Source organism: Arachis duranensis, chromosome 6, assembly GCF_000817695.3.
Source record: "Arachis duranensis cultivar V14167 chromosome 6, aradu.V14167.gnm2.J7QH, whole genome shotgun sequence".
NCBI classification, from domain to species: Eukaryota; Viridiplantae; Streptophyta; class Magnoliopsida; order Fabales; family Fabaceae; genus Arachis; species Arachis duranensis.
Genome location: NC_029777.3, coordinates 4,215,802 through 4,236,020, shown reverse-complemented (window position 1 = coordinate 4,236,020; position 20,219 = coordinate 4,215,802). Strand labels below are relative to the sequence as shown.

The following is a 20,219-nucleotide window of genomic DNA, read 5'->3' as shown; positions in this document are numbered from 1 at the left end:
TATAACCTGATGTATTAACTAATTTTTAAATTTAATGTTCACGTATATATCTATTATAATATTTTTAAATTTTAAATTGTTTTACCAAATACAATTGCTTATATTTATTAAAAACTATTTTTAATTTAATTTACCAAACATAAATACTACAACTTTTAAAAAATAAAAACTTTAACCAAACTAAACATCTCGCTTCATTTTATACACATGTATATCAATATAGTATTTCTTTTTACGAAAGTTGGCAATCATTAACATGTTATCCACATTTTTAATTTTTAAATATATCTGCCATTAATTTCAATTAATATATTATATATATTTTTTATAGTTGAAATCAATTATTAAATCAACTGAAATATTAATGTACCAAGAACACTTAGTAAGTTAGTATATCCACCATTAAAAAAAAGGATCAATTCATGCTTCTACACTATAATTTGGTCCCGATCCACTATCAACATGTCAGATACACGGATATATCCCTATTCCCTTTATTTCCCCGGGAAAATTGCATAACGTTCCGAAAGAACTCGCATCTAAGAAACGCAGCAGATACGGTTTGTTGATCTTAGTTTCTTGTCAACAGATCAACTTCCAATTATAAAACGACTGTCTTGAGTTAATTATATACTATTTTGTGTAGACTAAACTTGTGTGTGGAAAACAAGGATCGGACTACGACCGATCAATTATAGCAATTATATACAATTGCATATGATGCATTTCATGGGGTAGAATTTACAGAAATATCCTAGTCTTGCTGGGATGGGATAACTAGACGCTGAAGGGGCTTTAAAGCCGTTGTGAGCTGTGCAAATGATGGACGCAAATTTGGATCCCTGTCAAACAGCGCAACAAAACATCAATGGTAGAGGACAGAAAATGGTCGTCAAATAAATGAATTAATGCATGCCTTTTGTGCTTACTGTTGCCAGCATTCCCATATTATTCTTGCAACTATAGGGTCAACTTCCTTAGGGATATCAAGACGGCGGTTTTGGAAACCCACAGCGCCAACAACTTGCATAGGATTCATTTCACTCCAGGGCAGCCTTAGAGTGGCAAGCTCCCATAGGATGACCCCAAAACTATAGACGTCACACCTGTACGATTGAAATGATACATGCTATAAGAGGTGTGTTAAATAGTCATAGCTCCCAACACAAGCAACGCAGAGTTCCACATATACATTTGAATCTAAACAAATTTTCAATTGCTTAAGGTCAAAAAGCTCAGGCATTGGTCTTGCTCTTGCCTGTCAATCTTCAGCAGAAAATATATAGAAAAATTTAAATTCCTAATTTATAGCTGCTATTTAATTTGAAAAAATAATTCAATAAGGCACGAACTAAAAAGGGATTCAGTATTAATTACTAAATGCTTAAAAGTATTATCAATAGACCATTTTAAGTGTCCTTGACACACTGATGACAACTCCTTTGGTTACTGGTCACGGAGGCAGTTGTGACTAGCCGGTTGGAGACAAAGCTTTATCATAGCTTCCCCTTTCTAAGGACACAGTAAACATTCAGGCACTCATTGTCGATGGACATACATTGAATACAAAAGTTATCTTGTTTTATTAATATATTGTCCCCCCGCTTTAATTCTCTTGTTCTATATCTGCAAGAGTAAGTCTTTCTGGCTTCTAATGAGTGAAGAGAGCTTAAACAAAAGTAGCTTTTAGGCTGGTTTGGAACCCAGGGTAGTACTCTGCTTGTGGCATTGTATAAGGAAAGATATTTTCCTTTATCGCAGCTTATTGAGAAAGGGCTTCAGGAACAACATTAGTGTTTAGAATGCCTAGTTACCTTCAACGCAATGTTTCTGGTAATAATTTTCTTCCTTTCTCCCACACTAACACAGAATCTAAAAGGCAAAAATGAAGCAGCTTTATCATAAATTATATATAACTCACTTCTCATTCGAGGGCTCGTTGCGGAGAACTTCAGGAGCCATCCATTCGGGCTAACATGAGCAGGAAACATAATCTCAAAGTTAAATATTGTGAAGGCAGATTCTAGCTAAGTTATCATCTAGAATAATGCATAATTTTTTCATATTCTCACCGTTCCACCTGTTGACTTGGATGACAAGAACGTATTATGTTTCAAGCGTGACAACCCAAAATCACAGACCTGCAGAAACATAAGAAAAATATTGGTAAAAGAATTTTAACCAAGGACGAGTAGTATAACAACAAAGCCTTATTTCACTGGGTGAAGTCAATCATATGGATGAAAGGACACCATCGACAAGGATATAAAAAGTAAAATAAAATCCATAGTCCATCATTGATATATGTTGAACTCTGAATCATCCATAGTTAAAAAACATTTTCTTGAAAAATAATGAATGGAACATTTTCAATGCCCTGTGAAATGTTCAAAACCAAAGCAAACCCAACCAAATGACCAACAGAACACAAACTAGGGATGACTGGTTTTCAGCCTTTGATTGGTTTGGTTCATATCTTAACCTCATACAGACTGCTAGATTTATGTTTGAAATTGTATTCAGAAACTTATTTGGTTGCACTTCTACAATAAACAGTTTCTTGTTATCCTCTTTGATTATGCAATCATTTTAAAACAAATTATCTTTTGGCCAACTTGATGAACATATACAATACCGCGGAAGAGAACTACATGTGATTTAGCATACATAATTTCGCATCTACAGATAATAAATAACAATACAAGGTGCAATTATTTATTGGAACCTAAGACTAACTGCCCTTGTATACACAGCCATTTGAAAGATTGACGAGAACAAGACAAGCTCTTGGAATTAAAAACTTTTTCTTTTTGGGGGGGCGGGGGAAGAGGAGGAGGAAAGACAAGTTATTTAAGTGTAAGGAAATCAGGAGCACATAAAAATGAAAGAAATGAAAAACAAGGACCTTTTGTAACACACAAGGTCCCAATCATATACCTTAACATTCCAGTTCTTATCCACCAAAAGATTCGGAGACTTGAGATCTCTGTGAACAATTGTAGGTGTGCTGGTATGTAAGCAATTCATGCCTCTGGCCTGGAAATTGGAAAGTCATAAACTTATAAATTCAATAATGTACATGTTGGTCAGCAAGGAAGAAGAGTAGCCTGTTTTGTACCACATCCAGAGCCATCTTAATCCTTTGTTTCTCGTCAATCTGACAGTTAGGATTATGAAGTATTCGATACAAGCTTCCTCTGTAAAATGTAACATCAATGTGAAATTTAAATTTGGATATGAAATTAGTAACATAAAGTTGAAGCAAATGTTTGGCCAACATACCAACAGTGCTCAAGTAGCAGCAGTTATCATTTATCAATCGTGGGCAATTTATAACAATAAAAAGGTGAAAAATACAACAGTACGGACGCAAAATGTGTACAAATATACCTGGGAAGAAACTCTGTAATGATTGAAAGATTGGGAGGACGTGTAACAGCACCAATGAAAAGAACAACATTTGGATGACGCAGTCTACGCATTATCCGTACCTTACAGCAAAAGGTAGAAGTTAATATTTCAACAAAAAAATGATGAAATACCATTACTTCATTCCAGTTGATCCTTTCATTTTTGGAAGCACCGTCTACTACAAGTGAAGTTAAATATTTCTTTCCTTGATTCGAGATAAATCCTCCAATCAGTTTAAATTATCAAAGGGAGCAATAATTTAACTTTCATGTTTCCTGTATTTATATTCAATTACTTCTATGCTAATCATAATAGTGGACAAGTACAAAACGAAAAAATTGATGCTTACTTCTCTTTTGAATTCATTCAAGGCATCACCTGAAAAATCCTGCTCCAAAAATTTCTTCACAGCAACCTCCTGAAATTACAACGATAAATTACCAGTTAGAAATTACGAAAACTCAAAAAAGTACAACTAGGATTTACTAATCTAGATTTTTAAAAATAATAATGATAATATTTCAATGCCTTTAACTAGTAGAATCAGTACGAACTCAATAAAATAGTTATAATGCAACAGGCCCATAAGCAGAGCAGACTAGAGGACTCAAGGATTACATAATAGAGATAGATACATAGTACACAGAAGCGAAGGAGATAAAGACACTCAGTGGGCCAAATTTAGAGTTAGCTACATACTCCTTAGTTCTTAAACTGAGCGAACCAATAAATAAAATATGCACAGTTAGTAAGTTAGTAATATTATTGTTCTCACTGAATCATCAATTTCATTGATAACGATATATGACAGGATGAATGACAAGGAAAAGTTCCTAGACCGAAGACAATTATTATAACTGTACACGCTCCAACTCCACTTGAACAGAGCTGGTCAGAAAGCGAATAACCATTTTGCAGTTCAATTTATAACAGTATTTCCAGTCACAGTAATACTCACCGTGCCATTCCAGTCAGCATGGTACACCTCACCATATGAACCTAATTGAAAGAAAGGGTGAAATCAGAAAGTTAATAATCAAGAGGCACATCTATCGACTTGGAAAGCTAAAACAGACCAAAAGCCTCCCTAACAATCAATTGACATTTTGTGCAACGGGTTAAACACATCAAATTATTAGCACAATTCAATTTGATATGTCAAAGGAGCACCCACAACCTTGGGACCGTGCTGGCATGAATAGATATAGACAACCATGTTAAAAGTAACATGATCACTTAAAAACCAGTACAAATTTATGCCAGATATGATATGCTATAAATAGTTGATTTACATATTTGTTGCAATAGTAAGATATTCCAACAAGATAAATACGAGTTCAGCATACCTAGACCAATTCTTTCTCCAATAACAAGATCCTCCCATGGAATCTCACATTCACTGACATCTACATCATCCAACATTTGATCAACCCTTTTTGTAATGGAGTCAACTGACAGGTTCTGACTCTCTAAATCCCTTAATTTCATATTTTTCCCCATGAACCTGTCATGTGTGGATTTCCTTGGGTCAAGTTGACCACTATAAATGTTTTCATGTTCTTTAACCACATCAACTTTGTCATTTGGAGAATATTCCATATCCCCTTTTTTACAATCAGTGTTTAGATCTTCAGCCGTGTTAAGTTCACCTGCATAAGATGGAGAAACTGCACAAGTTCCTTGAGCCAATTTTTGGGTATTTCTATTATTATTTAAGTTTGAACTATATGGTGGTTTGGAATCATTCAGTTCAATCTTAGAAGAACTACTAGAAGCTAATAAAGGTTGGCTATATTCATTAGGATCACAACTAAGGTTCCTAGGGACTTCATTGTAAGCATAACGATTTGTCCATTTTGGTGGGATCGGTGGTCGACCAGTGACGGTATTGTTTCTTGTACTCTGAAGATCATGAGCTTTATTTGCTCCTGATTTGTTAAGCACAAATGTCTTGCCAATTCCTTTTATCTGGAAAGGGTTAAGATCTGCAAAAAGGCTTTGAGAGTCATCGGGGCTATTCTGGCCATATGGCACAATGTTGACATTTAATCTAGTCCTATCACCAGCCACATTTCCATGGGTCCCCTTGTATAGAGAAACTCCAGATAGTGGTGCAATATTTTCTGGTTGGTTAGGCATCAAAGAATTAGGCATTTTGTAAGTTCCAACACCGGTGTCTCCATTCAAACGAAAGCTTGAAGCTGACTCGTCAAAACATGGTTTTTCATTCAGTGGAGGCAAAGCATTTCTCATAGCAAAATTTTGACTGCTACCTTCACCATGAGATAACATTGGTCTCGTGTTAGGATAATCAGTTTCCTTAGTGGAAGGAAAACTTGGTAAGACCTTAGGATTGTAAGGTTTAAAGGAAGGATCCTTTGAATTTGAAATATCAATTGGGATAAGTGTGCCAGGAGCAGCCATGAGATCAACCAAAAACTCCCTGAAGGGCGAAAATGAGATATCAGTATCATGGGTGAAAACAGTAATCCAAAAATTCTGGGCACAATTAAGGAGGTTTCCAATGCTGGCATCAGTCAAAACACCCACACACATTAAAGAAGATAAACTACAAAAAACCATGAGCAAACAGACTTGCACACAAAGTAATAAGTTATCATTTATCAAAAACTATATGAAAAATACAAGGATAGTAAAGCCATAACCTTTCATCCTCCAACTTTATAATGTTGACAGCATCATCCTCAACACCAGTATAATGACTGCCTTTAACCAGTCTACAAGGCATATTGATATTGTCAGCTATTACCTACGCCCAAAAAACAAAAATTACATTGCACAACCGGTAAATAAGCAAAACAATAAATTGTAGGAAAATCTACATACTTAACCTTATCAGGATCGTCTAAAGTTTTAAACAACAACATAAAGAATAATTCTGATGATTATCACAATGATCATGATGATGAAATTTAATTAGAAGACCTATTCTCCAAACTCTGCATGCAAATTGAGAAAACTTTGCAATTAGATGAAAACTTTGGATCCAAGAAGGTTTGAAACTTGCAATAATGTTGGAGGAAATGTTATTGGACTTAGCCAGCCAAGAATTTAGTGATTAAATCTAAATTTGAAGTGATGAGCATTATTTGTTCCAAAATTTAGTAAATTCAAGCCAAAGCAAGATTAATGAAGAAAACTTACTTAGCATGGATGATCCAATTCCATAAGGCATAATTATTATCATCCTTTATTAGTTTATTAGTTCTTTCTTTAGCAGAATGATTTAATAGGTATTTCCTGGATCAGGTTCACTAAATTTCAATTATATTTGTTATGTAACCTGTTGCCTAGCTGCCACCTATTTATGCAGATTGTGTTGGATTAGAATAGCATCATATTATGGACTACAAGCATAGTGCTGACCTTGAAAAGCAAAGCACGATGTCTGGAGAGCCCAATATTTATGCATCCAAGAGGCAACATGATTGTGTGTAGAGATGTTCTTAACTCAGTACTTCTTTCTGTCCATCTTGCCAATATAGTACTAGCATCCTTTACAGGACCACCCATATGGCTTGTAACAAGTTCAGCAATCCTTTGAACCAAAATACCAAGCCCAGTGACAGGGCAGTCCAATGCAATACAATGTGCAATTTGCAACAGCTCTACAATAGCAGGATCAATTGTACGATCAACTATGACAACTTCGAAGCCAGAGCTTTCAGGTTCTGCTTCAAGATCTCTCAGAGATGGCATCTTTCCTTGCATTGTTAAATCAGTATAAAGCCCATATACATCATAAAAACCATCAACCACTTTCTGTTCATAGTCAAGCACGCTGTATTCCTGATCAAATGAAAAGAAGATGCAAAATGGTTATCGGTGCACAATCAATAAAATACAAGTGGAAGCTCAGATATTCACAATTGAGATTTGAAATAGTGATCCACATCTACATTCTAATGGTTAAGGGTGTAATACACTTCCGAAAAAAGAAAAATCAAGTTTGATCTCACTGTTTGCTCGATCATTCCAAGCTCCTGGACTATGAAAAGAGAGACATTAACATAAGTATGAAGATAATACAGGGCAAAATAATTTCTTTTCTCACAGTAAGATAACATATTGTAGCTCCATTTACTAATTAAAAGGCAATAAGAAAATTTCAGATTCTTTCAACTACTTTCTGCAGAAAACCAAAATTAACTGCAAATATGGTTGCTATTCCGTTAACCCCCTACTCGCAAGTGAAATTCCGAATATAAGCCCTCTATGTACAATTCATTAGATTAACAATTAAATGAAGCTGCACTAATCAACTTTGTTACTGAGCAAAAAACCTTAAATCGTTCCTTAATTTCAATTAGTCAATACTAAACAGCAAAAACAGTGCCAGAAGCGAGCTTGTTTGAACAATGGAAGGGACTCACCCAATAATGCCTGGACAGCGCCTCCGCCACACCGTTATCAATCCTTGTTGAATCGATTCCACGTCCTCCTAAGCTCAACAGCGTCGCCGCATGGATCTGATCCTTCTCGTGATCACCGCGGAAGTCCGAATTGGACGAAGCACTTATGGCGAGCGCAAGCTGCACCTGAAATTCTTCCTCCGACGAAAAATAGTCCTGCCGAATTCTGAACTGCGGGGTGATCGACGGCGAATGAGGATGAGGCGTTTGAAGCAGAAGTTTCATTGAGTCGGTTAGCGTCGTGGCTGGTCCCTTTGTGAAGCTTCTTGAAAATATTCTTCATCTCTTTCTCTCTTCTCTTTTCTGATCTTTGAGGATTCTTTCACTCTCTCACTCACTCGCTCGTAACACTTAAAACAGTTTTATATACACTGTGGAGTGTAGAGTTTCCAAGGACCAAGCTTATGTGTGTTCGTTTGGAGAATTGCTTAACTTTTCAATCTGAACTGTGGTGACTGGTGAGGTTTGTTTGCTTGTTATTGTTTATATCAGGTGTGGAAGGTCAAAGGAGGGAATGAAGACGAAAATGATGAGACATGGGAGGGAAAAACTGCAGGCAGTAAGATAAACAAGCGCTGGCCGGTAACTAAAATGGGCGCGTGTTTACATCATAATTACGAAAATGCCACCAATACCTGGGTACGTTAAGATTACAGCGCCAAATAAACGCGCAAACCACACGTCGTTGACATGCTCCTTTTATCCCTTACGTGTCCACGAACGATCTACGTGGCAGTCATCTCCATATCAGGAAAAGTGTCATCAATTCATGGCGAATTTTTTTCTAGAGTATTTAATTTATTTTGGTCTCCAATAAATTTTAAAACAGATATTTTAAGTTTTAATTAAAATTAATTAGTCTTTCATAGTTAATTTCATCAGTTATTTTAGTTTTTGGTTCAGTTTGCTCCATTAACTCTTTAACGAAACTATTCTACGTATCGCATTTACTTGTCACGTTAGATGTTAGTGTCACATGGATAAAAGAAAGAAAATAGTTTTTGATCTTCTCTGTGCAAAAACGATGCTCTTTCATAGATGTGCCCTATGCTGTATTTTGGAAATTGACCAGACAACACCATTTTCAACCACCCTGAGCACATCATTGTCATCTCCCTCACAACCTTCTCCACCTTAGCCTGCATTATTGTTATTTCGGGAGTAATCGACATAGCAAGTCAGCAATTGCAAGTTGGCGTCGCTCGTAGTCGTGTCCCTGTTACTCTTGACCGGTGTAAACATTTTGTGTTTATTAATCGATTGTTGTTACTTGTCTTTATGGTGAGCATTTATTGATTTTGTGTGAATGAATATTTTGTTTGAGTAAATATCTGAAATGAAGATTATTCAATAATATGTATGTTTTGTATGAGTGGCTGTGCTATTCTGGTATGCATGCATAAATACAGAAAAAGTGGTTCCTATGACATTGTTTAAAAAAGGGATAATGATTTTAAATTGTTAAAAAGTTAGATAATGCATATTTAGAATTTTAATAAGCTGAGTTTGACTTTTTGATGTTGATTTTTGTCATATACCGATGATTGAGTTTGTAGTTTCTGTATTTCAACACGGTGACATCTTGATGAATTATTTTAGGACAATAGAAGAGTATTTCATTACATAAATGATACTGTGAAAGAAGTGTCTCCTGGAGGTTGACTTGATGAATTATTTTGACATGAAGAAATTATTTGAGGAGCTTAGTTATCATGCTTACAAGTTACAAATAGATGTACTGCTTGACTCGAAAGCATTAACTTTGAATGCGAACTTCACCCCATCTATAGAGACAAGAAAATCATAGAAATGTGCAACAAGCGGGAGAATAAAGATACTAATGAGTTATACATGTACGTTGATCATCTTATTCCAGATGAGGTGAACCTAAGTAGTGAAGAATAAGACAATGGCAATGCTGCATATATGGCAATGTAAAGAGAGAGTCAGAGACCATTTTGTTCTGTTTTGTTTCGTGGTACGTAGGATAGTTTCGTTAAGGATTGACGGAGCAAGTTAGGACACGGAGCGAAGTGACTAACGGAATTAACTATTAGAGACTAATTAAGTAATTAATTTTAATTGAAAACTAAAGTATTTGGTCCAAAATTTTTTGAAGACGAAAATGAATAAATACTTTTTTTATATGAATAAAGATAAATACTCGTATACAGTTATTTTTATATGAAGTTAATAGATAAAAGTGATTAGATAATAATTTAGTCAAATACGTCAAATTATTTAACCGTTTCAACTAATAATTTCACATAAAAATAACTACATGAAAATTTTTATGGTAAATGAAACATATGTATGTGTAGCACATTGATATTAGAAGCATAGGTGTTTTCATTTGTATGGAGTAAAGAATTTCTACTCACCATGTTAAGGTAATACACCTCAAGCACCACCATCTTAAATAAATTTTTCGTCAATTCATCTCTTATAATATAATATGTATTTTAGGATAAAGTATTATTTTAGTTTTTAATGTTTTGAAAAATTTAATTTAGTTCTTAATATTATAAACATTTTATTTTAGTAAAAATTTTAAATGGGTTCAATATTATTCTCTAGTTAAATTTAACACCAATAATTAACATATTTAAGAGTGAATATAACGTTTGATTTTAGTACGTAAATAAAATCGATATATCAATGATCATTAATGTAAAAAAAAATTTGATAATATTCAAGTCAAATTTAATGGTAAAATAACATTAAACTTGAGAATGAAATAAAACGTTTAAAATATTAGAAACTAAATTAAAATTCGGACCAACATTAAGAGTTAAATTAATACTTTAATTTATCCTATATTTTAAAGTAAACAACCAAACATTCACCTCAGAAAATTTTAGATTAAATTTGTTATTATTTATAATTTTAAAATTTTTTAAAATTAAATTTGTTTTTCTAAGGAGAAATAATTTATTTTATAATAATATCTGTTAAATTTAATTACTTTACAGTATAATTCATTAAGAATTTAATTAAAAACGATGAATGGATTAATTTATTTGTAGAATAAATTACCATTTATACCCATAAAAGGTACCGACGTTGATAAATATACCCATATAAAAATAAAACGACAATTGTAACTACGAAAGATGGCCTCTGTGTGCCAAGAGTACCCGAACGTTGGTTACACAATTGTTTTGTTAGGGTACTTTTGGCACACGTAAGCCATCTTCCCGGATTATAATTGTCGTTTTATTCTTATATGGGTACAATTGTCAATGTTTATATCTTTTATGGGTACAAATAGTAATTTATTCTTTATTTGTAAGAAGTAACTTTTTAAAATTTTAAAAATAGTAAAATTTATTAAAAATTAAAATATTAATTTAAAATTTGTTAAGACCAAATATTTATTCTATGTTTTTTAAAGATATTATAAATCATTCACATGACATTTAATAGGTTATTTCTATAAAATTCTGTCATTAATTATTTTCTTATAAAATACAATAAATATATAACAGTTATAATTTAATTACACAATTGTCTACCATTTAAATTCAAGTTAATAGAGACGCCAAAAAAAATGGATATTATAATTAGGAGTGACAAGCAGACACATTTGTTCTGTCCCACAAAAAATTTGATATTTTAGCGAGTTAGTCTATTCTATTTTGTTTATTGAGGCAATCATAAATGTCTATTCATTCCGTCTAATGGTAAATTAGTGAGATAAGTTTATTAATTTTTTTTGAAAAAAATATTAAACCATTAAATATATTAAAAAATATATAATTTTACAAACATTTTAATAAACTTATAACTTTTAAAGATAAAAAATTATAATTTTTAAATTTACAAGTATTAAAATCTTAAATATCTAATAAACATAATTATTAACTAAATTTTTTAAAATAAAAGAATAAAACTAACATTGTTCAAAGCAAAACAAACATTATCCAAAATAATAATTAAACATTGTCAAAATCTCGAATCAATCAAATATAATCCAAATTATAACTTAAGATAAAACAAACAAATACTTTAAAAATAAGCTACAAACTCAATTATCATCTTAAAATTAAAAGTTCGTTTTGTCCCGCTGAAATCTGCCAAATTAAAATCCGTGGATTCAGTAGTGTGGATTAGATAAATTTTTTTTAGGGGTAAGTATTGTTTTGGTCCCTAACGTTGAGGGTGAAAATCGAAACGTCCCTCATCTAATTTTTTATTTAGAATCATCCTTAACGTTTTTTTCATATTAAAATCGTCCTTTTTAATAAATTTTTACAAAAATACCCGCCGCCACCTGCACCTTTACCTCCACCAGCACCAGCACCTCCACCACCAACAATAACAATATCAATGAAATCAACACATATTTAACATTCTCGCCGCCTCGCCGCTTCGCCGCTGCTCCTTCCCGCCTCGCCCCTTCTGCTTCTTGCTTCGATCTCTATTTTTGCTTCGTCTTCTACTTCTTCTGAGTTTGCTTGAGTGCTTCTGCTTCTTATGGGTTCTGCATCTTTTGGGTTCTGCTTCTACGTTATTATTGTATATTGATTTGTTGAATCTGGATTTGGATAATAGATTTGTTCATCATAATCCCTAATTTCCTAATCTGGTTTTGTTGGTTTTGTTCTTGTTATGATTTTTTTTCTGCTTCTGCTTCTTGGTTTTGTGCTTGAGCTTTTGCATCTCTTTTGTATTGATTTTTTTGCCTTCTGCTTCTGCTTGTGTTTGTGTTGGTGTTGGTGGTGTTGGTGGTGGTGCTGGTAAAGGTGTTAGTAGTGGTGAGGGTATTTTTGTCCGAAACAAATTAAAAGGACGATTTTAATACGAAAAAAACATTAAGGACGATTCTAAATCGAAAATTAGATGAGGGAAGGTTTCAATTCTCACCATCAATGTTAAGGACCAAAACAATACTTATTCCTTTTTTTATTATAACAGTTTCAAATCACAAGTGAGGCAGGAATTGGCGGCGGTTTTTTTTATTGATTAGCGACGGTTATAAACTGCCGCAAAATCAAACGTCGGCGGTTCATAGGACCACCATGGATATGGGCGCCGGAATTGAGTTTGGTGGCGGTTTTCATAAACCGCTGGTATAACCGCCGCTAAATCAAAATTTTGCAGCACACAATAGAAAACCGCCGCCAAATGAGTCTGACACGGTTTGCTTCATATTTACCAGCGGTTTTCAAACCGCCGCAAGTTATCACGATATGTCCAAGTTTCCACAAGTTTAGTGGCGGTTTTAAACCGCCGCCAAATGGGACATCAATTTCGGTCAATGTTACCGGTAGTTGCAAACCGCCGCCAGATATAAAAGTTTTTATAATCTCTGAACCCAAACAGAGGTGGTTTAAAACCGCTGCTAATTTAAAAAAATAATAAAAAATAAGAAATTTCGGTTTTTTCAAAAAAAACCCACCCAATTTATTTAAAGTATTATTGAATTATTTTTTATTCTTTTTATATTTATTATTATTTTAAGAGTGAATATTTTCAACAAAAATAAAATCTAAACTTGTAGCAAAAACAAAATAAAAATATAAACAAAACAAAGTTATATATCCATCAAAATACGAAGTAAATAAATCTATTTCGTAAAGTTGCTCAATCTAATTCAGTAAAATATTTGCTTCAATGCAAAATAACTCCAATCCTAATGTTCTATTTTCACTCTATCATTCCACGAAACTCATCCCTGCAGCGATTTCTGGTGGTAGCTCCTCACCTTGCCGTTGAAGAAGATAAATCAAAGCACTCTCCATCGCCTTCATCTTTTTCTTCTCTGCTACTGCCTCATCCTCCATCGCCTTCCTCTTCAACTTCTCGCCCTCCAGCTCTGCCTGCAGTTCAAGCAGCTTCCTCTGGGTCTCCTCTAGTTGGACTCCGTTGCCAGGCGCATGTAAATTCGGACCGAAGAGTTGACGAGTCGGTCCAAAACCCACACCATGTACTCTACCCAGTTTCTCTTTTCTGAAAACTTGAGCAATGGAATCATTTTGAGACAAGATTCTAGAAGACTCATCATGTTGTTCAATCTCCTCAATTCTTTCTTACATATACAAATTAGCAATCTCCTCAATTAACTGTATTACTTACATCACGATAAAAAAACACACAAATAACGCAGCAAAAAAAGTTAATATTACACATAAACTCTCAGCCAATAAAAAAGCCAAAGGCGAATGAAAAGAAAAATAACAAACAAACGAAAAATTAAAATTGATTTCTGATAGTAAATGAAATGTTTTGAAGATTAGCATCGATGATCATATTACATATAAACTCACAACATAAAGATGTGATAGGTTAGTTTAGCATACTATAGAACTCATAGGCCATCTCTAATTCTTTACACACAGTAAGTTCATCACATAATAAAGCGCGAGAACACCATAACAGACCAAAGAAGCCATCTCTATATACGCAACACATGGTGCAGCATTTTTTAAGCTTGGAGCATGCAATATCATAGTAATGTGCAAAGATATGCACTATGAACCAAAACCCAAAAAAAAAGAAAATTCTCCTAAACTGACTTGTGTCAACCTTTATCAATTAACAAGTAGTACTTACACCAATTGCTCTTGCTTTATCATTGATATATGAGCCATCCTTTTTTTGTGCACTTTGATCCATAACTCTCCTCTACTGACTATCCTTCCTTGTTCTTCCGACTGTAACAACAAAGTTTTTGCATTAAAATTTTTCATAAAATCAATGAAAATTAAGTCACAAAGATAGTAGCATAACTAAATAAAACAAGTAAAGTACCTCTTCTTCCATCCGCCGTGTGAAGCTTTTCGAACCGCCAGTGTGGGTATATTGTTGTTTTGATAGATTCTCCGCGTTTTTCCTGCACTTCTCCTATTGGTCCATCAGAGACAAAGAGCGATTAGAATCTGACAGAAAAGGACTCAATGAAACATAATTGGTATTCTTGTGTAACAATGATACATTATATTACCTTCGTCTCAGGTTCAGCACGATAGTCAAGGAACAATCTCCAATGCTCTCGATCAATTCCCAGCGGGCAATTCTCAAGATTTTGTTCAGTCATGAATGTTGGATCATAAAAACGGTCATACAACCTCAGCCTTGTTTCCTTCCAAGACTTCCTCATACTTTTCGAAATATTTTTCTTGATAGTTTCTTCGCTGTCTTCATCGAAGTGAAAAATTTGCTACACAGATATTACAAGTTGTCAATAATTGTAAAAATAAGCAAATTTAATTTACCCGGGATATAAACTTTTACCTTGACACATTCGTTATAAACCTTGTCTTTAGTGGTAATCTGACGCCAACTTTTCCTACAGATGGAAAATTTTCCATAATCAGATCCCAGCAGACCAAACACGCCACTCAACATTTCAGCTTCGTCTCCAATTGATTTGTGTTGTTGAACCTGAGCTTCGTCTCCAAATGATTTGTGTTCATAATCTATTGGATGGGAGGACTCAAACCTAATCCCGTTACTTTCATCTTTTCTCTTCTGGTTGTTCTCTAAAGTGTCCTTGTTTCATTACTTAAGAGTAATATTAACGGATCAATTCATTCAGGCTGATCATACACAGATGTGCAGCTGTATGTATACTCTAATTAGATTAATCTTTTAACATAGCTAATTAAACATACATAGTGTAATATGATAATTAATCATACTCAATTCTTGTCGATCATAGACAGAGTAATATGCTAACTCATCATACTCAATTCTTACTGATCGTACACAGAGTAATACGTTAATTAATCATCCTGAATTATCTATCTAGCTAATCAACTCTCTATTGTTCAAATAGTTAAAATGATGACAACAACAGATAAATGATTAGGCACCTAAGCTTGCTCATAGTGGATCAAGTCACATGAATCAAATCTCTAACTCTAAACAGCAGCAATTAACCTCAACACATAGAAGATATAGACAAATTATTGTTCAAAATTCGGAACCGAGAATGAAAACACAAAAAAGAGGTCAATATGGATGAACAAACCAGTGAAGGGGGAGATGCTCAACTTCAACCCCGGTGAGAGAAGCACTGATGGCAGCTGTGCGACTCGACGACCAACACGGAAGCGCAAGGTGGAGCAAAGGTCAGGGATTTCTCACACAATGGCTGAGAGAGTATGGTTTCAGGAATTGTGGATGACAGGCAATAGCTCGAAAATTTTAGGGGTTTCTGCAAAATTGGGGGACTCGATTAAAGGGTATAAGATGACAGGAGGAATGGACACATTGAATTATGATAAGATCCTCATCTGGGTGGGTTCTTTCGCTGAAGTTCGCGGCTCTGCTCCTGCTCTTGGTTGGCGCGCTGCTAAAATAAACTTGCGGGTTTCTGCACAATTGGGGGGAAGAGATTATGGGTTGTAATATAAAAGGGGGAATTAAAACACTGAATTGAAACACTGAATTAAAACTTACCTAGCGGTGTTTATGGAAGTAGTCGCCGGGTATGTTGTGGCACAGGGGGGTGGGTGTGTTTCGCGCCTCTGCTCTACTTTGGTGCGCGCCAAGAAGATAGGGTAAGACGAGAAATGTTGACGATATATATCCTAAATTGACAGCGATCTTCGCTGTCCAGCCACTATCCAAGGGGTGTGTTGCATCATTTATCAGACCGCCGGACATCTCTGTAGCTATCCGTCCAATCTGCGGCGATTTTGGCCACGGCCGCTATTTTTCCGCCGCAGTCTCCGCTTTTGCGGTAGTGAATTTTTACTTCAATCCACCTTTTTTAATAAGTTATGTGAGCCAATTCAATAAATATTGGCTTTTTTAACAGTAGACAAAATGTATATGATATAATAATAAAATAATATGATAATTTAATACGATAAAACTAATAAATATCACTATTATATACTATTAAAAAATTTTTAAAGTCTAGCAAGACGCTGCCCAATTCACAGTCCCAAAGTATACGGGTTTATCCCTAAGCAAATTTCTAATAACATGGATGATCATCTGCATATATAATTTTGTCAAAAGATATATATTGCAGATTAAAAAAAAATATATCAAACCAAGAAAAAAAGTAGACAAAATATATATGATATAACAATAAAATAAATTTTATGATAATTTAATACAATAAAATCAAATTTAATAATACAATAAAACAAATAAATAACACTATTATATATACTATTAAAAAAATTTAAATTCTAGCAAGACGCTGCCCAATTCCCAGTACGTCCCAAAGTATACGGGTTTATCCCTAAGCAAATTTCTAATAATAAGGATGATCATCTGCACATATAATTTTGTCTAAAGATATATATTACAGATTTAAAAAAAAAAAAGTAACAAACCAAGAAAAAAATTATAAGAATCAACTTATAAATGTAATGAACGTTGAATTTGTCGCAGTAATCACAAAATAATACATAGTCATATTTAAGTATAACTTATTTTTGACACACAATGCATGAGAGTGCTTATTAAAGCAAGAAACACAACGCAACACTATCAAAATGCTGCATTACATACATTTCCCCCATATATAAGTAAGGACCAAGCTTCTTAATTAATATACATATATAATAGAAGTTGACGGCATTTATTATTTTATAATGTTCACAAGCTACAAGGTAGACCTCATAAACATAGGAATTTCATCACTCTTTGTAGGCTGATTATTATTAAAGTCTCCACCAAGAAAATCACCCAACTCTTTCTCAAATCTCTCCATAGCGTTGGAAGGCAAGTAAATTGGAAATAATACACCTTTTTCTCCTTTTTCATTTTCATAATTCATAAAAAAAGTTGCTCCATGAAAAGCCGGCCCAGCTCCACCTTGAGACACACCAGCATATAATGCTTTGCCCCATCCAAAATCCGCTTCTTTTAACCCAAAACGTGTCAAGTTTGACACGATGCAAGATCCTACGGTTGTAAATAAGGGTCGTTCTTTTGTAACCATTAGATCTGCCACTGAACGTACGTACTCTTCTGTCACCTCAGCTTTTACTTTCTTTATTAACTCTACGGCATAACCAAACGGATTTTCACAAAGCTTCCTTACACTGGCAACTGCTGCCGGATAAGCAAAAGCATTTCCGTAATAACCAAGGGGTATATTAGGGTTAAACCTAGCGCGTGCATTCACGATGCACATCATGCGAACATCATCTTCTGGTGCAAGTTGCAATGCTTTTGTACGGCAACGCCATAAGCATGCAGTTATAAGCTCAAATCGAGTGCATTGGCCAAGGTGACGTGGAACCAAACGACGAAGGAAAGCTATTTCAGTTGGTCCAAAAAAGAAGGAGCGTTGAACCATATCGTTCTCATCATAAGAAATGATGGTCCCTTCTTTGGTATTTGGAAGTTGCTCATATTCGCGATGGTTGCATGTGATTTGTGGTGGGTTCCTTGCAAGTAGGAGCTCCCTTTGCCATACAGGCAGAATGGAAGGTTGATGAGCACCTTGAGCCATTTCGGTTAAAGCACTCACAAATTGTACTAGACCAGTTCCATCCACCATGGTGTGGTTCACCCGTATGGCAAAAATGAAACCACCGCACTTAAAGCGTGTGACCTGTCAAAACGAAATTACTTTGAAAAAGTACAGGTACCAATAATATATTATTTGTCAAATTTATTGTCAACAATAATTAATTATTATATTTTAAACACATATATAAAGAGATCCTACAACTTAAATTCTGAACCCTAAGACCTAAACCATGAATCCTAAATACTAAATTGTTGTTCCTAACCAGTACCTCTCTGTCCTTGTTGTTAACAATGAAGCATGATATAGGAATTTATTGTCCAGAATGTTTATGTTTATGCTTGACTTGCCAAACTTGATTCTCTGTCTATACCCATGTCTCAAACTCACGTCCTCCTATACATGGCCGACCTAAGTAACACAAGTTTACTGCCTTGATTTACTACACTTACAGCCGCAACCCCAAATTATAATCCCAAACTATAATACAGGGCAGAATACCTTTACAAAACCACACACAAACCAACGCAACACTTAATAATAATAATAATAATAATAATAATAATAAATTATTATTATTATTATTATTATTATTATTTGGCACATTAATATATTTTGCTATAAAATGGGATCTTAGTAATGTTTTTTCCTTAAATGAGTTTCAAAATGAAGCATAATAATACTATAAATAACGTAACTATATCATAAGTACACTAAAATATATCAAAATCAATAATTAATATAAAATATATATTAAATTATAAAATATACATTAAAATAAATTAAATAATACATATATTTATACATAATATATTATAATTAATTTTTGTTACGGTGGGTAATCGGAGATTGATGGATTGGATGGTGTTGATTGGCCCAATCACTTGAAAGAGGAAGCCTTCGAGTGGGTCTGCACCTCGGGGGCCTCCGTCTGACTTGCTCGTATGAGGAGAAGGGGGTGGTACCTGCAAAGACACTCCAGCCTAAGTTAGCAAGGGTGTTAGCAGGTCTAGAGAGTATTGGGCTTAGAGATACCTGAGGGGTGTCAGTGTATTTATAGTGGTGAGCCAATAACCACCGTTGGAGTAGTGCCGTATCTTTAGGGTGTTAACCGTCCCATTATCTTGGGGAGGTTAAGATATGCTTTATGAAGCGGTTAGAGAGATTTTAGGGGCGGTTACTTATTTGAATGAGTGTTTATCTGCCAGCTAATCTCATGCCCGACTTCTTTAAGGCAAGTCGTGGTTGATACCGACTTCTTATGTGAAGATCGGTACTTAGCTAGGTTTAATCTTTTGGATTAGGCCTTTTATTTGGGTCTGGACCTTTGACATTGGGCCAGGGTGTGAACAGGTATTAACCAAGTAATTGCGGATTCAGATTCCAAAGGAGCAATAAAGGCGACTAATTACCCAAATCAATACCTAAAAATTCTAAAAGTGGATATTTTTGTTTATAAAAAAATTTAATATACAGATTAATCTCCAAAATTTTATTCTGACAGGTGAATTAGTTCTAGTTTATTTTCCAGTAAAATAATTACTCAAATCAGTCTACAAAAATTTTAAAAACAGACATTTTAGTCTTTAAAAAAATTAATATACAAATTAATTTTTAAATTTATAATTAAATTCTTTCTATTTAAAAAATTTGTAATTGAGCTTTTATCCATAGACACTGACGAGAGGACATGAAACACACATATGCAGTTAATTTCAAATATTGGGTTAATAATCAAATTCGTTCCTGAAAGATTAGTCATTTTCTAAATTAGTCCTCAAATTATTTTTTTAGTCATATTAGTTATTGAAAGATAAAACGTAAGTTAAATTGGTCATTCCATTAGTTAGATGTTGATGTGTCACTAGATAATTGGTTGACGTGTCAGATCAGTAACACCTAACACACCACGTGTCACTTGACATGTAAAAAAG

General features: G+C 34.1%; 3 protein-coding genes across 4 annotated transcripts in view; all 3 read right to left on the bottom strand.

Moving 5' to 3' along the window:
• Positions 1 to 367: 367 nt before the first annotated feature.
• LOC107492073 (serine/threonine-protein kinase EDR1-like) lies at positions 368 to 8,389 on the bottom strand. The gene is given in 14 exon segments (XM_016113042.3): positions 368 to 842; positions 930 to 1,106; positions 1,922 to 1,971; positions 2,073 to 2,141; positions 2,938 to 3,036; positions 3,119 to 3,197; positions 3,391 to 3,491; positions 3,761 to 3,829; positions 4,370 to 4,410; positions 4,758 to 5,854; positions 6,078 to 6,181; positions 6,799 to 7,221; positions 7,806 to 8,001; positions 8,003 to 8,389. Coding segments are annotated over 14 exon segments (2,718 nt in total). The 5' UTR covers positions 8,128 to 8,389; the 3' UTR covers positions 368 to 754.
• A 5,112-nt stretch (positions 8,390 to 13,501) lies between these two features.
• LOC107491801 (uncharacterized) lies at positions 13,502 to 15,194 on the bottom strand. The gene is made up of 5 exons (XM_052262904.1): positions 15,081 to 15,194; positions 14,791 to 15,006; positions 14,598 to 14,690; positions 14,400 to 14,500; positions 13,502 to 13,871 (listed from the first exon to the last, which is right to left on the bottom strand). Exons 1-5 carry the CDS (start codon positions 15,192 to 15,194, stop codon positions 13,502 to 13,504), a joined length of 894 nt encoding a protein of 297 aa, XP_052118864.1.
• A 2,056-nt stretch (positions 15,195 to 17,250) lies between these two features.
• LOC107492074 (benzyl alcohol O-benzoyltransferase) overlaps positions 17,251 to 20,219 on the bottom strand; it is a 33,030-nt gene continuing 30,061 nt past the window's right edge. The window contains exon 2 of one of the 2 annotated variants that reach the window (XM_016113043.3): positions 17,251 to 18,369. In XM_016113043.3, coding sequence (XP_015968529.1) covers positions 17,413 to 18,369 — 957 coding nt within the window. In that variant the 3' untranslated portion in view covers positions 17,251 to 17,412. The remainder of the gene's footprint in view (positions 18,370 to 20,219) is intronic. The other variant, XM_052263308.1, reaches the window with a different exon arrangement.